General features: G+C 44.2%; 1 protein-coding gene across 1 annotated transcript in view; it reads right to left on the bottom strand.

Annotated features, from left to right (window-relative positions):
• The window catches only part of NFE2L3 (NFE2 like bZIP transcription factor 3), an 88,525-nt gene that overhangs the window by 2,905 nt on the left and 68,469 nt on the right, over positions 1-17,151 (bottom strand). The window contains exons 2-3 of the mRNA XM_066629146.1: positions 5,905-6,466; positions 235-348 (exon numbers count right to left, since the gene is read on the bottom strand). Coding sequence (XP_066485243.1) covers positions 235-348; positions 5,905-6,466 — 676 coding nt within the window. The remainder of the gene's footprint in view (positions 1-234; positions 349-5,904; positions 6,467-17,151) is intronic.

Raw genomic sequence — 17,151 nt, 5'->3', positions numbered from 1 at the left:
CTAAATAACACAGCATCTCAGGGCAGGAACGTGCCCTTTTAGATATACTATACAGTATGCTATATAGTATACTCTTCTAATAAGTATACTATCATACTTTGTAAATTCCCATGCTCATCAATGGTGGTATATAAATCATCCATACCGACTCGCACTGAAGAAATCAAGGAAGTTTATCTGAATGGGTTTTCAAAACCACTACACTTCATATAAAACTTATTTTCATATTCTCACCAACGAACTAGAATCTGTGTTCTCTCTCTTTTTCCAGTCAGCTTGATCACTTTTTTCATGCTTTTTATCTTCTTTCACTTGACCTTCTGAATGGCTTGCTACTAAGTCTCCATTCTGTAAATATCAGAAGAAACAGAACACTGTTAACTATCTTGTTTATTTTTCAGTGGTGGAAGTCCAATAGGGCACAGACTAGTGGATTTCCTTTGAAAAGATCACATTGTATTTGTATTTATGTGTATAAGTGTCACATCTATCACATCTAAAAGCACTAGTTGCAGCTCCACAATCCTATCCATTTGTCCAGGTCACAAAAGGTCAGATGTGAAATTTACCAAACTTATCTGCACATGCACACATCCCATCTAAAATTGACACTTTTGGTACATCACAAAACTCATACAACATTGCAACAATAACTTGAAGAAAAAAATCTATTCAAAGTGTTGCATCCTAAGTTTGGTGAGTCATGACCAAGGAAATTTGCTATTCTGGTGGAAATTAGTCATCATGTTGACTAACTCCAAAGTTACTTATCAGGACAGAATAATGAAATATTTAATGTGCAGAAACTTGACAGATCTGATCAGACAGATATTTCCAGTTTAAACACTTGTAGTCAGACATGGTAGGTGCATTTAGAAAAAGAAGTGAAATCCCACTGGCCTACTCTTTGTGCACCCATTTCCATGAGCAGAGTCCACAAATGTATGGCCACTGCAGAACTCATTGTGCACATACTTTATTTTTACTAGTTTCATTTTTCACCCAAATACATAAAACAGTATGTATTTGACCTCTGCACATTTACTCAGAATCAGTCCCACTTAGCTCCCTTTCTCCCAAGTAAGGGCACATGGCTGCAATCCTATGCATGCTCTCGTGGATCAACTCCATTGAATCCAATGGTACATACTCCTCAGTCTACAGTAATATACAGAAGCCTTCAGCACATGTAAGACTCCTTATTCTAAAAACTCAGTGTGACTTATGGCACACCAGGAGTACAACTTCCATGAACAGGACCTCCCACCAAGGAGTAGAAGTATTCTACTCACACAAGGGGCCCTTTGCGCAAGTGCAAGACTTCTTCCATTCACAGAGTGCACTTCCACTGACAGAAGTGTTACTGTGGATGCCACCCTGTGAAAACCATTTCCTGTCCAGAAGGACAACAATCCAAGGGAGATGAAGAGGCCAATCCTAACCAGCCCTAGTACCAGTACTGAGCTGCAGCACTGGCATTGGTGTTGCAAATGTGCCATAAGGCAGCCAGGGAGGAGGAGCCATTGGTTCTGGGCCACAGTGACGCATGGACGGCCAGCCAGTGTTCCTCCAGCACCAACCTGTGGTAAAACGTCTCAAGGCGGGGAGTGGGCAGAATGGGGTGTAGGGAGGGGAGGATCAGGCCCAGGAGGAGGGGAGAGATTGTGACAGCCTCTGCCGCCAAATCCTAACCTCTCTCCTACCCTGAGCAGCCTAATATGGGCCTCTTCAGGTTTGTGCCCACTCAAAAACAGGCGCAGATCTGAGGAGACACCTTGATGCCATGGCTGCGTTATTCCAAAGAGACTTCCGGTGCTGGCCTGACACCCATAGGTTCCAGTGGTAGCTATTTGGTGCCACCAGGCTTAAGATTGGTCTGAAAGTTGTATATTCCCAACAAAGTAGCAGATAGGAAACTGGTTTTCATTACCGCTTTACTGATATTGTACAATTATTTTTTACACTGTGTCATTTATTCTATTGTGCTTTTAATGTGTTTCACTTGTTATTATTATTCAGAATACTTTTATACTGCTTTTCAAACAGAGTAATTCACAAAGCGGTTTACTTAATGAAATCAATCAATCAGTAGTTTTTAATGTTCAAATGGCCTGAGTGCAGGGAAACACTTTCCTGAGCTGTCTTTTAATAGCACAATTCTATGCAGACTATTCAGAAGATAGTCCCATTGTGTTCAGTAGGACTTATGCCCAGGGTAGCCTGAAGCTGCAATCCTATCCACACTTCCCTGGGAATACGCCCCATGGACTATAATGGAACTTACTTCTGAGTAGGCATGCATAGCATTGGGCTCTAAGGGTGCAATCCCAACCCACTTTCCAGCAGCAAGGTAAGGGCAATGGAGCTCTGAGATAAGGGAACAAACATTCCCTTACCTTGAGGAGGCCTCCTCAAGGGGGGTGACTGTCCCCCCACCACAGGATGCAACGCACAGCTGTGTCAGAGCTGGAAAGTTGGTTAGGATTTGTGCCTAAGTCTCAGAACTTCAGCACTAAATAGAATGAAAAATTAGTCATCCCTTGCTCTCACACACAGATCACTTTAGGTCAGGGTGGAGAAACTTGTTCTGCAATTACCTATAGATTTGGTATCATAGCCAAGTAAATACTTGTTCAATATACCATTGCAATTGGGAAGACGTATTTTAAACCAGAAAGAATAGACAATGAATTCACATGTCAATGAACTGTGTACAACAGTGTTTCTCAAACTGTGGGTCAGGACCCACTAGGTGGGTTGCCAGCCAATTTCAGGTGGGTCCCCATCCATTTCAGTATTTTTTAAATATATATTAGACTTGATGCTACCATGGTATGTGACTGCATTTGGAGAAATGTTACAGATCTGTACTTTTAACAGGCTATTCTGTAAATGCTTTTAACAATGGTAGTCAACGGGACTTACTCCTGGGTAAGTGTGGGTGGGATTGCAGCCTAGGATTGCTAAAAAATTTTCCTGCTTGATGTCACTTCTGGTCATGACATCCCTTCCGTGGGTCCAGACAGATTCTCATTTTAAAAAGTGGGTCCTGGTGCTAAAAGTTTGAAAACCACTGCAGAGTACGGCTTTTACATTTGCATTACAGCCAGATTTGGGGAACACAGATTTAAGCCTCTGGTATGTAAACATCCAAGGATTAATGGTGGCAGTACTAAATGGATATTGACATAACTACCCCTTAGACATAATAGAAATCTGTGCTACACAAAGGTACATTCATATGATGCACAGCCTGAAGCTTGGATATGGCCCTTAGATCATATCTGGAAACATACTGTTGGAACTTACTGAGATCAAATCTGGACACTGCAGCCTTAACTTTTGGTGGGTGAAATACATTTGGCTTAGGCATGACTACATCTGTATTTAGATAGGGTATTAGAAAACATTTACATAGAGAACTTTTACAATACAGTCCTATGGAAGTCTATCAGAAGTCAGCCCCATCAAGTGCCATGGGACTTACTTCCAGGTAATTGTGTATAGGACTGGAGCCTAAACTCAGTCAGTCATGACTAAGGAAATTAGACATGACTTGAGTTGAGATCCTATATACACTTTTTTGAAAGCAAAGGTCATTTGACAGAGTTCAACCCCTGAGAAAATATGTGTGGGATTGTAAGTCATGACTTTTTACACTTAGGATACAACCCACTGGTTATGTCTTAGTATTAATTGTTTTTATATTGATTTATTATTTTTTGAATACTTTATACTCTAAGCCATTTTGTGAATTAAAATTTATAAGTGGGATAAATCATTTAAATACAGTAAAAGCAAATGAAAAGCCACATGCCCATTTAGATACAAAGGAAGGGCACACACATTTTAAAAGAAACTATAAGTTAAGTTTTTTGCAAGATATCAGCCACTGTGTATACCTGACACCACTTTCCAGAAGCTTAATTTAATTATACCACAGCACTGATCTGACTGCTATTAAATATATTATATTCTCTTTAATCAGTAGGGTTATTAAAAGCTCAACTCAGTTCACACTGAAGTCAAGAGGGCAACTCCCTTGGGTTTCAGTGAGAGTTGGAACAAATGCTACAGGGAGGTTTCTTGTTGAGAAACAATGTGCAACTTTTAGAATACAAAGAAAAAACTTGCACTGATATTTGAAAATAAAATAGTGATGGGACTGAACCTGTTTAAGAAGGCAAGGAAAGAAATTGGTTCTGGAAGAAAAAAAGACTTGTAAAAAACATGAGAGATCAGAAGTGAAGTGGTGAATTTTGAATTTTAAATTTTGAAGCTTATCAGGACACACATACAGCCCTGAGCCACACTGCACTAAGACTATACAGTGAAGAAGAAGAAGAAAACCCAACTTTGTAATGTCTTCATCAGAAGTGTTCTCCTGCCATTTATTGCTACTTTGAGACATATGCTTCATTTGAAGATCTAGTTCATTTTACTCCAAACTCCTGGAGTAGGGGTCAGTAGCCTAAGCAAATGTGTAAAAATTGAACTAATAAAAATCCCTGATTAAAATAAAATGCATATTTACTCAGAAGCAAATCCTACTATGTTTAATATGACTTGGTCCCAGGAACTGTGCATAGGAGTGAAGCCTCAGTGTGACATGAGCTACATACAGCCTCCTAGGCAGGCTTTGTAAAATGTCATGGCCTAGGCCAGCAGTTCACAATGCGCCTAGGGCCTAGGTCCTTAGTGTTGCAGTAATTCTTTCATGGCAACCCCCTCCCCCCAGTTACATTGCTGTAGGATCTGCACACTGCCGGAACATCTGGAAAAATCCCAAGGTATTCCTATGGTTTTGCCGCAGCACCCCATCTAGGTGTACAGTTTGGGAGTCACTAGCCTAGATGTTAATACTGGTCCCTAGGCAGATTTCTCAGCTTGCCTCCTGCTGAGCCCGATGCTTTTTCTCAGCTAAGATCCTCTGCAAAAAGTTTCATTAGAGTCTTCCTGCCGATATCAAGCTCTGTAGAAATCCTAGAACTTCACCCTAACCCTCAGTTCCTCCTCAACTGTACCCCTGCCAGAAATATTTCAGATGAGTGATGGATCAACCCCCCTCCCCATACTTTTGGGCATGGGAGCAATCCAGTGTCATGCCTGAGGCCACTCCAACAGTTTTAGCAACACCCTGAAGTATTTCATTGTAAGTCAAAAAGAAATGGGGAGTTGTCACACCACAAACAGGGATGAATAATAAAGAGAATCTGACTCAGCGAGATCATCAAGGCTTCAGTCTTGGGATTTGTTTGTGGCAGGGCACAGTCCTAAATCATATGAAGCAACAGGTGGAGAGCTCAAGGGAGCCAGTGTAGACTAGCTAAGGCTGCAATCCTATCCACACTTACCTGGGAGTAAGCCCCATCGACTGTAATGGGACTTACTTCTGAGTAGACATGCATAGGCTGGGGCTCTAAATGTCAAACCTGCCTTCACTCACACAGGGGCATGGAGCACACAGTATGCAGTTTCTGAGCAGGCTTGTGCCTCCAGGGTTCATAGTCTAGGAATCATGCAGGGCACTTCAGGGCATAGCTGCCACATCCTCCTCCCATCTCTTGTACAAGAAGATCTGAAACTGCCTTCAGTCATTTGAGCCATCTCTTCCCAGCCATAGTCCTCCACGGTGCCAGGTGCGAGCCCTTCCAAAGATCCTAGAGATGTCTGGGATTGAACTTGAAACTGCCTACAAGAAAAGGACGTGCCCCCTCCTGCAAAATGGATACACATCGCTCTCCCTCCAAACACCAGAAAATCCAGGAACCGAAGAACCAACCTCTGCAGCCATGGTCTGCTCCGCTGACACGCCCGCCCTGTGAGGTCGGCCACCCCCACTCTGAGTTCCACAGCTGAAGGAGACAGAGGCACTCTGGCTAGCTGTGGTCTCATCATCCTTACCTCTTCTTCACTGGAGCATTGGCTGCTTTCTCCAGCAGCGGAAGTGGCTCCCCTCTGGTTGCTCTGCCGCTGTGGGCAGTGCCCCCTGCCAGAGGAAGGGGGCTCAGGCGCCTCCTCCTGGCTGTTGCTCCCGCCCCTTGCAGCGCCTGGGGGTGGTGGCGGCGCCTCACCCCCCTCCTGCACCAGCCAGGCGTCCACCCGCGTGGCGGGGAAGCGCGGCGTGCCCAGCGCTCGCACCTCCTGCAGCCACAGGTGCTGCTGCGCGGCGGCCCCGTCCCGCTTGTCGCTCAGCCACCTGGACGCGGCCGGCGCGAGCTCCCAGTCCAGCCGGAGGCCAGCGAGGCTGAGCAGCAGGGTCACGCGCAGCAAGCCCTCCGGGGAGCGGCGTCGCCTCGGCGTGGTCATGCCTGCAGCCTCGTTCCCCGGGCCCCCCGCCTGGCTGTGCCGCGAGCACGCGGGCAGGAGGAAGCGTGCCGGAGTCCCGAGAGCCTGGCACCGTCCCGCCGGGGCAGCCAGAGCAGGCTTGCACACGCCCTGCCCCTGCTGCGCCGGCTCTTCTCGCCTGGGCGGAGGAGGGAGGCGGGCTGAGCCTGGCAGCTCCAGAACTCGTTCTCAGGTTGCTGCTTCGCCAGTCCCAGCCACCTGTGCCCGGAGCAGAGATCAAAGGGTGGATATCACTCATATTCATTGACCACCCAGAGCAGGGTGACCACCAGCTACAGTGGAGGACAGAGTGCCCATGCTTTTCACCAATGTAGAGAAGGGGCAGTTTGGGCAGGTGCAGCTTTTTCAACCCTTCCGGGTTGAGCTGCAGCTGCCCAAATTCCCCCTTCTATACGTTGGTGAAAAGTATGGGCACTCGCGGTATATAAATACTGTTGTTGTTGGTGGTGGTGGTGTTGTCACCCTGTAGAAGAGCAGCTTTCCTACTGCAACCCCTTCCCAAGACTTCTGGGAAGTCACAAGCAAGGCGTGAAAGCAATAAACCCCCTTTCCGATAAGCAGGTACACTGCTTCTGAATGGGGAAGCTCTGGCTCCTTGTCACAACTAATCACTGCCCATATACCCTTCCTCCCATTCACCCTGGGGTTGTTTCTTATAGCTGGCCGAATACAGTAGCATTCATGATGCCAAAAGTGATGTCAAGCAGGAAGTGATGTCATTCTGGCCTTTTCCCATCACTTCTTCACTTTGGTCTTTATTGAGGCCTTTCTTCTTTTTTAAAATTTCATTTTGAATTTGTGCATGCATCTGCCAGTTCACTCATCTTCACCTAAACACATTATTATTATTATTATTATTATTATTATTATTATTATTATTATTATTAACAGTATTTATATACCGCTTTTCAACTAAAAGTTCACAAAGCGGTTTACAGAGAAAAATCAAATAACTAATGGCTCCCTGTCCCAAAAGGGCTCACAATCTAAAAAGATGCAAAAAGAACACCAGCAGACAGCCACTAGAAAAGACACTGCTGGGGTGAGGTGGGCCAGTTACTCTCCCCCTGCTAAAAAGAGGAGCACCCACTTGAAAAAGTGCCTCTTCCCTGCTCCCACCATCTCACAAAGCATCCAGGTGTTTTGCATTTTTGTCAACCTCAAGAATCCTTCTCTCTTTTTTAAACTTTAATTTTAAAAAATTATGCATTTGATCATGTCTGTAGACAAATGTCTATTCGTGTAGCTGACTTAAAATATGCAACTAAACCCACCTGAGAAATTCAAGGGCAAGCCCAGTAACTGTATCAGATCTCAGCCAAACCTGAACTCTAAAGAAGCCTTCTCTGGAGAAGAGGGAACCAGTGTAACTTACCCCTTCCCCATGGATGTTCATGGACGTTTTGTGTACATCAGCCTGAGTGTGAACAATTTGCTTACTGACTCTTCCAGTAGGTAGCAACTGAAAAGTGACCGTAAATTATGAGATGGTTGCCATAATAGAGAAATTGGTGGCTGTTGGGACAGTTTTTAAAATATATGTACGCAGAGCTGGTTGTCACATGTAGCAGAAGATGTATTAGCAAGCAAAGTTATCCAGTTGAACTGTTCTCTCCCATGCCCCTGGTTTGACAAGTACCAGAAAAAATAATGTAACATTTACCACATACTTTTGCTGTTTTCTCATGGTTTTTATTGTTTTTGATTTCAATTCCATATGGATATTTTCATCCATGGTTTGTTTTTCAATCCTGTTGACAGGATTCCTTTCCTGCACCCTCTCCCCCCCTCCCCATGAGTTCAGTCTTTCCCACCTGGTTCAAACTAAATAGGGAATTTGCATGGTTATCTGTGTGATCTGAAGTAGATCTGAATACTTTCACAAGATGATTGAAGCAGACAGGGGTAGGAGTTGGCTGAGATTTCCCACAGGTGAACAAACACCATTCTCTGAAAATTTGATTGCATTTTCAAGTAGAAAACAACCACTGAACAAATCCCAAGTGAGGAGATTTCCACACAATAATTGAGCATTCGTTCTAGTTCTAAGGCCCTGTGGGAGAGAGAGAGGAGGAGGATAGGCAAAGACATCAGACATCTGCTAGACAGGTGATGGCGAACATGTCAAAGGTGACACACCATGACATTTTGGGTGAAATGCCAGTGTTGACCAGCACTCAACAACAACTGAGTTTGTTTTACTTGTATTTCATCATTGTAATTATTTGACATAGCCCCACATATAACTGGACAGTATTTTTTTTAAGTAAATGAATATGTAAAGAATTGTTTCTCTTTCCTTGTTTCGTTTCGGAGGGGGTGTTACACCAGTAGACATTTTCAGTATTTTCACATTCCTAACCCAAAAGTTTTGCCATCATTGTGCTAGACTTATGGGGAGTGGGGTTTGTGTGTAGAGGAGTTTGCTTAAAGTGAGAATGTTAATGTATTGCTATGTGCTTGCACCCTACACTCTCAATCGATTGAGAAGTTTCAGGAGTACAGCATTACCTGAATTCTGATATCATTGCAAGTAGAGATGATTATTGGATTATGGTATCTTTATAATGTTTACTTTGTTCACACATATTCAGATTGAGTTAGGTAGCAGCACACTCCTGCAAATAATAGCAAGCCACATCCCCACCTTGCAGCTTTGGAGTCCAGCCCTGGTTCATGGCCTGCTTTCCCTAGCTACTTAAACTAGTCTGCCTTGCTTCTGACACAGATCAAAATCTCTTTCTTCCAAAGCTGCCAACACACTGGTTTTCTGGTGTTTGGAGTGAGAGCGATGTGTATCCATTTTATTCTTTTCAGCCTTTGTGGTTCCTCTCAGTGGAAATGTCCTGTTCAGAGATACTTCCTAGATCAGGATTTCCCAAACTGTGGGTTACTACCTGATATCCAAAGGGTTCTGGGTTGGGCCCTACTACCTGCCTTTGTGTTCAGTTGGCTCCAAATTTGAGCCTTCTGGATACAATTGGAGGCCACACTGGGCCTCCTCAGGCCTCCAGAGGCACCCCCCCCCCCCAAAAAAATATCATAAACTTGTTCAGACATGCTTGGCAACTAAAAAGAGAGGTTTTTTGTAGGTTTGTATTATTGTGAGCTACTTTGGAGGCCTCTAGTAGAAAAGCAGGATTGACATCTTCAACATAAATTTTAAAGAATAGTTTCTCATCAAGTAAACACAGTATTACAATTGAAAAAGCTACATTTAGTTTAGTTTAGTCCTTGTGCAGACAAGGGAATAACAGGCAACCTTTAAATCAGGGTAAGATGACAAACTGCACCAGAGGAAATTCTGTTTTCTACATCTACACAATTGTTGAAGGTCCAGGAGCCCTAAAGTTGGAAGGTTGGCTACCCCCCTGATTTAAATGGTTTATGAATTTGTGCTTCAGGCCAAGCTTCTAAAAGAGGTTTATTTAAAACTTTCTAAACAGTATATGGATGTATAGTACAAGAAAACAAGATAAGGAAATGTTTGAAGGTTGGTTCAGTGAGGAAAGAGAGGCTATGACACTACCACATTAATACTACAAAACACTATCACTGTGGGGTGTGTGAGAAAGTGAGCATGCAAGCATACTGTAGAAGGCCAAACTACACATGAAGTTTAAAGCAGCCCGAGGACCCAATCCTATCCAATTTTCCAGTGCCAGTGTTACTGTGCCAATGGGGTATGCACTGCTTCCTGTGTTGGGGAGGCAGTCTTGGAGGTCTCCTCAAGGTATGGGAACATTTGTTCCCTTATCTCAGGGCTGCATTGTGGCTGCCCTGGTGCTGGAAAGTTGGATAGGATTGGGCCCTTAATGAGCTCAGTGTCTTGTTTTTAGCAGACTAAGGGCCCAATCCTATCCAACTTTCCAGCACCAGGGCAGTCACAATGCAGCCCTGAGATAAGGGAACAAATGTTCCCATACCTTGAGGAGACCTCCAAGACTGCCTCCCCAACAGTGCATGCCCTATAGGCGCAGCAGCACTGGCACTGGAAAATTGGATAGGACTAGGCCCTAAAGGCCCAATTCTACCCAATTTTCCAGCTCCAGGGCAGCTGCAATGCAGCCCCAAGGTAAGGGAACAAATGTTCCTGTACTTTGAGGAGGCTTCAGGGTCCAATCCTATCCCAATCCTAGCTGTGCTCCATTGGCACAACTGCACCAGCACTGGAAACTTGGATAGGGTTGGTCCCAGTTTGTTTCTCGCGGATGGACTGATATAATGGTAGGCAGGCTGGGCTTTAACCTAATCCATTGCCATGTTTGCAATTAATAGGAGCCCCTGATCTGGGTATTTACCCTGCCACCTCGATCAGAAATGTGACAAAATACATTCCAGAAAACACTGAATTGTCTCAATCATAGCCATTGAGTAGTAGGGTCCTAACATAACCACAGTTTATTAGACCACAGAACATGACTGCACTGGTGCTATACTGCTTTTCTGTGCAAGAGGAATAGTATTCCTAGGAAACAGCATAATTGAGAGCACAATCCTTTTTTTTTTTTTAAATAAGTATTTTATTTATTTATTACAGATACAGGTGAGGGATATGGGTTAGACTTGGGGCTGGTACTACACAGGTTACACATGAGAGTATTGGCCGTAGATTACAACATGCATTATTCCAAAAAAAACAGTCAAATGACTGAAGAAAACAATAATCATCAATACAAAAGCTATCATATTTGTCAGTATAAAAATTTAGATTTATCTAAACACTCAATATTGTTTAACTAAAATTATCTATCCAGTCATAAAAAGGCTTCCAATATTTTCTTACTCTACCTAAATCTCTCTGTTTCATTCTTTCTGTTAAAATTTCCATTTCTGCTATTTCATAAATTTTGTCTATTAAATTTTCTCTAGTTGGAATGTCTATAGATTTCCATTTTTGTGCAAACAATATTCTTGGCACTGTAGCAATATGTACAATAAGGTATTTCTTATATTGGTCTTTAATTTCTGATGTCACATTTAGCAGGAATATTTCTGGTTTGAATGGTAATACACAATTCAATATCTCTTGCAACAATTTATGTATCATTTTCCAATATTTCTTTGCTTTTTCACATGTTCACCACATGATAAATGGTTCCTTCAACCTCTTTACATTTCCAATACTTATTTGATGACCCAGAATACATTTCTGCTAATTTCTCTGGAGTTAAATACCATCTATAAAACATTTTATATAAATTATCTTTAAAAGACACCGCTCTAGTTATCTTAATATTTATATTCCAAATTTGTTTCCAGTCATCCATCGGTATATCCAAAAATTTTTGCCCAGCGCACCATTGCATCTTTAATTGTCTCATCCTCCATTCTTATCTCAAGGAGAAAATTGTACATTTTTAAAATATATTTCCCCTCATCAATCAAAAATATTTTATCAAAACTTACATCTTCATAAAAACTTATTTTTTGGTCTTCTCGTAATCTTGTTCCTGAGGCCACAATCCTATGCATGTCTATTCAGTTCCATTGTGTTCAATGTGGCTTACTCCCAGGAAAGTGAGTATAGGATTGCAGCCTGAGTCAACCTAGGACTTCACTGTACATGCATGTCTATTTGGAAGTCCCACTGAGTTCAGTGGGGCCTACTCCCAAATATCTGTGCTTAAAATTACAGCCTTTGGTAAGATATTGCTAGTCTTTTATTTAAAAAATGGAGATGTTACTTAAAGGCAAACCTTTGCTGCCAAAAGAAAAAAAAAATTTAACCTCTTCCCTGTGAGGAGAAGTAAAAAAAGAAGCCAGCAAGGCAAAGAACTGCTGCGACCATCTCCATCTGCTAGGCTGTCTTTGGGATGGGACAGGACCCTTTCCTGCTCACAGCTGCCATAGAAATTTCATTTGCCCTGCGAGGAGGAGGAGGAGAAGAAGAATGCTTTATTGTTGCATCTGTATTTTTAAATTTGTGAATCAACTTGGAGGGAGAACTGTTCAGAGGTCAAAAGGCAGCCTAAAAATCTCCTGAAAAAAATAAATACAAGAAGTTCTGGAGCAGAGGCTCTCAAGAACCATTTTCAGCTGGATATCATTTCACTTCCAAAGTCCTGGCCTTCCTAGGATCCTCAGAGCCATCGGGTTGCTGCCTTTGTTGGTGCATGTGTGTAGGTTTTTCCTCATAACTAGGTGTGTGTTTTTGGGGTGAGATTGTCCAAAATTTCTAGATTAAAATAGCAACTTGTGGTGTTGTGTTTTAAATTCAAGGGTGCATTTTAATAAATTATCATTGTAAATGATAATTGTTTTAAAAATTCATTTTTAACTGGAAAAGTCATCTTATTTTAATTCCTGCAAAATATCTGAAACACTAAAACATGATGCTTTGTATTTTTATTTGAATATTTTCATGCCAAAAAAACTCAGAAGCCTTTAAGCCAGTGGTTCCCAAACTTTTAGCACAGGGACCAACTTTTTAGAATGAGAATCTGTTAAGATCCCTCCCCCCCAACTAATGTCATGACTGGAAGTCATCATCACCAAGCAGGACATTTTTAACAAACCTAGGCTGCAATCCTACCCACACTTACCCAGGAGTAAGCCCCATTGACTATCATTGTTAAAAGCGTGTACATAGAAGCCTGTTAAAAGTGCAGATCTGTAACATTTCCTCAAATGCAGTCACATTCCATGGGAGCATCAAGACTAATATATCAGAAATGAAATATTAAAATGAATGGGGACACACTTGAAATTGGCTCATGACCCACCTAGTGGGTCCTGATTCAGTTTGAGAAACACTGCTTTGAGCTATTTCAGCCCAACGCTCCATATACGCAACAGGGATCAAATATGTGGGTTGGGCAAAAAAGGGTTAAATGTGGGGCATCTTTCATTGGGCAGGGATAGACAAGGCTACTACCAGCGCTTGCAAGCTAGAGCTGTGTTGGCGAGCAGCACCTTCACTGCTGGATGCCTGCCTCCTCCTTCTCTAACGCAGCAAAGCAGCCCAACCCAGCACGACTCCAGCCCAACAGCGCTTGGCTCCTCCTCTCCCTCGCTGGCTTTGAGAGCCAGCAGACAATGGCGGAGGGATTGCAAGAACTGGGCTAATACAACTGGTGCGCAGGCGCAGTCTCTGGCTGGGAATCAGAAGGGCTGGTCCTAACAGCCCTTCCCTGGTTGCAGGTCACTGGCGTAGCTAGTGGGGGTGCAAAGCACTAAGTTTTGCAGGGAGCCTCACTGTAGTGTGCAGGGGGGACCATCCACTTCCCCATTGGAGCCTTTCCAGGGGGGGAACAAAACAGATGTATACACCTCTGTTTTGCTCCCCCTGCCTGGAAAGGGAAGGGGCCCCTTGCACACTGTGGTGAGGCTCCCTGCAAAACTTAGTGGTTTGCACCCCCTCTAGCTACACCACTGATGAGCATCGTCTGCAGCTGCAGAAGGGGGGTTAGGGAGGGTGGCTGCAGGAGGCGAATGCTAGTGAGGATAGATTTTCCCAGTCTGCTTTTGCCTGACCTGGTGGAGCCCTGCTGTTGATGCCACCCCGCCCATGCTTAGAATTCAGTGTTTTTGTTTCTTGCTCCAAGGACCAGAATTTGGAGTCCTTGCAGTGCTTTTACAGGGAGCTCAGCGCGCCTGAGGCAAAGGCAGCCACCCAGTCAAGAGTCTCATTTCTCAGACAGTCAGACTGAGGTTAAGATAGGCCAGCAGTAGCTGCCACCTCCCAAGATTAGGGAAATTCCCACAGAAGGTAGTCAACTTGGGAAAACCTCCTTCCTAGTATGGCAGAGAGCCCACAAACCCAGAGTTCTCCTTAAAAGTTAGACTAGCCATTTTCAACCCTTTTCATCTCACAGCACACTGGCAAGGAGCTACAATTGTCAAGGTGCACCATCAGTTTTGTGTTTTTTTTACAATTGACAAGGCACACCATGCTGTTGGTGGGGGGCTCACATCCCCCAATGGCCCTACTAATAAATGACCCTCCCTCAAACTCTTGTGGCACATCTGTGGACCATTTGTGGCACACCAGTGTGCCAGTGGTTGAAAATTGCTGAGCTAGACAGTACCAAAGGTGCAGCTGGTCTGGGAAGACATAGTGACCAGCTCCTTCCCAAGGTACCTGAGACCTGATAGGTCAAATAGTAAAATAAAGGAATTTTAGTGAAAAGGGGTTGATAAGATGGGAAGACAAGGCAAGGGGGGTAAAAAAGGGAAGAAAACCTTTGCAAGATTGAAGTAACCACAATGGCAGCAGGGGTAGAATGGTTTGGGCAAAAGGTGGGCACAGAGCAAGCCTCTAATGCAACTTTCTGGATACACTCCCCACCCTATTTATGCTAATCTGTGTGGGTGGGAACACCAAAATCCCATATGGGGAGATGGGTGACCCTTGTCAATACATCTGAATGAGACACTGAATGAGAGACCAAGGAAATGTGCGAAGCAGGGAGGAGTTGTGCTTCAGCATTTCATATCCTCTGGCATTGATTGAAATTTACCTATGGGATTGAATATGTGAAGGTCACCTGAACTCCTTGACTTCCCTTGGAACTTCCCTTGTCACTGTCCAGTGGGCTGGCTCAAAGTCACATCCTCAAAGTCAGTCAGGAGAAAAAAAAGAGAAGGGCATGCAAAAATAGAGCATTAAGGACTGCTGACTCAGCAGCTTCTTCAGGCAGCTGAACTCAGATAGGAGCCTCTACTGACAATTGGAAGGAAAAAAAATGAGGAATTTTTGCCACAGTGTATGTTACTTCTTTCATATAATGGGTGATGTCTGTAAAGGGTGTATTTCCTGTAAAGGGTGATGTCAAAATGCAAGTGTGAGTTAAATTAGGTTTTTAAATGAATACGTATTCATGTAATAAATTTGGAGGGCAAACTCAGCTACTATTGCCTGCAAAGACTCAAGATCAGGGGTGTCAGACAAATGAAGCCCGGGGAAGAAATTTATCCGCCTCCCATTATAATTGGGCTCTCTCCTATCTTGAAAATATGAATAAGATTTGCATATTTTCTCTTCTGTCATTTGCAGCTAATGAGTGTGTGAGAATCAGAGAGCTAATTCTCTATGTGAGAATGAAGTGCTTGTTGCTGGCCATCATCTGCTTAATGATGTCACTTTCTGCTTAAGGACATCACTTTCGACCTTCAACAGGCACCATGTACGTAACTTTGGCCCTCTGCATGAAATGAGTTTGACATCCTTGCTCAAGATGATTCCCACAGATGTCAACAGAACAACTGTGCTGACTTCTAACTCTGAGTGATGGTTGTGTAGAGTGGTCAGTGAACAAAACTCAGTGCAGAGTTAAACTTACTCAGTGAGTTCAGCATGTTGCTGTAAGGCTTTTCAAGTTGAGATGTTTCAAGACACTGTATTGGAATTGCAGAAGATCTGGCAAGGAGGTAGGCTGTGGTGTCAGCAGTGGCCCCTCTAAGGGTAAGGCCTGGGCATCCAGCAGAGTGTGCTGCACAGCTGCAGCCACTTGAAGGCAATAGGGCCTTCAGGGATATAAGGAGCACCTGAGGCAGGAAGAGTTTGTGGGCAGTAGGACTGCTGGAGACACTGGAGTCTGGTGTGTGGCTGCTGTGCCCAAGACCTGCTGAGGACCAAGGGGCTGCTGTAGTGGTGGGAGGCTGCTGGCAGAAGAGAGGACCTCTGCAGGTTGAACAGGTGAGCTACCCTGGAGGTGGGGTCTAGCAGAACTGCAAGGCAGAACTAGGGCCATTCTTGGGTAAAAAAGGGGTGCTAATTAGCTAAAAGTGGGCATAATTCTCCAGGCAGAGCTTGGACTGGGAATCTGGCAGAACAGACACATGAAGCTGTCTTCTTCTGATTTGGGCCATTGGTCCATCTAGATCAGTTTTGTCTAACCCAGGGGTCAACAACCTATGGCCCATGGGCCAGATCTGGCCAGCCACTCAAAGTCATCTGGCCCACCCAGCTGCTTCCATGCCCAATCTCATCTGATCTTGGAAGTTAAGCAGGGTCAGGTCTGGTTAGTACTTGGATGGGAGACCGCCTGGGAATACCGGGTGCTGTAGGCTTATACCATAGTCTTTCGAGACTGAAGGTTGCCAACCAGCTGCTTCTGGGAGCTCAGCAACCCAGACATTTACATAAGAACAGCCCCACTGGATCAGGTCACGGGCCCATCTAGTCCAGCTTCCTGTATCTCATAGTGGCCCACCAAATGTCTCAGGGACCACATAAGACAAGACCTGCTTCCTGGTGCCCTCCCTTGCATCTGGCATTCTGACGTAGCCCATTTCTAAAATCAGGAGGTTGCAAATACCCATTATGGCTTGTAACCCATAATGAATTCTTCCTCCAGAATCTTGTCCAATCCCCTTTTAAAGGCATCTAGGCCAGATGCCATCACCACATGCTGTGGCAAGGAGTTCTACAGACCAACTACACACTGAGATGACATCATGACATCAGATGATGTTATCATCACATCAGATGATTTGGAGATGACATCATTGCCAAACGTCCATCCCATTGCCCAAAAAAGTTGTTGACTCCTGGTCTACACTGACTGGCAGCAGGATTTTGGAAGGAACTTCTAACCTCTATGCAGAGATACCAGAGAATGAATCTGTGTATCTCCAAAGGATCCATCAACATGGAATTGGGGGCACAATCCAAATTGAGCCTTGTGCCGGTGCAGGTCTCTTGTGCTGGCCCAGGAGGGTCGCAAATGTGCCTCCTCAAGAGTCAGCTGGGCTGGCACAGGGATGCACGCTGGCCCATGGATGCTGAATCCAGCCTCTGCGCCGACTTGACAGGGAGGCTTGTGTCGGTTGAGCTCGGCCAACACAAGGGTCTGGGGA

The sequence above is a fragment of the Tiliqua scincoides genome, chromosome 5 (genome assembly GCF_035046505.1).
Source record: "Tiliqua scincoides isolate rTilSci1 chromosome 5, rTilSci1.hap2, whole genome shotgun sequence".
In the NCBI taxonomy this organism is placed as follows: Eukaryota; Metazoa; Chordata; class Lepidosauria; order Squamata; family Scincidae; genus Tiliqua; species Tiliqua scincoides.
Note: the sequence above shows the minus strand (reverse complement) of the source record. Positions and strands in the feature narration are given on the sequence as shown.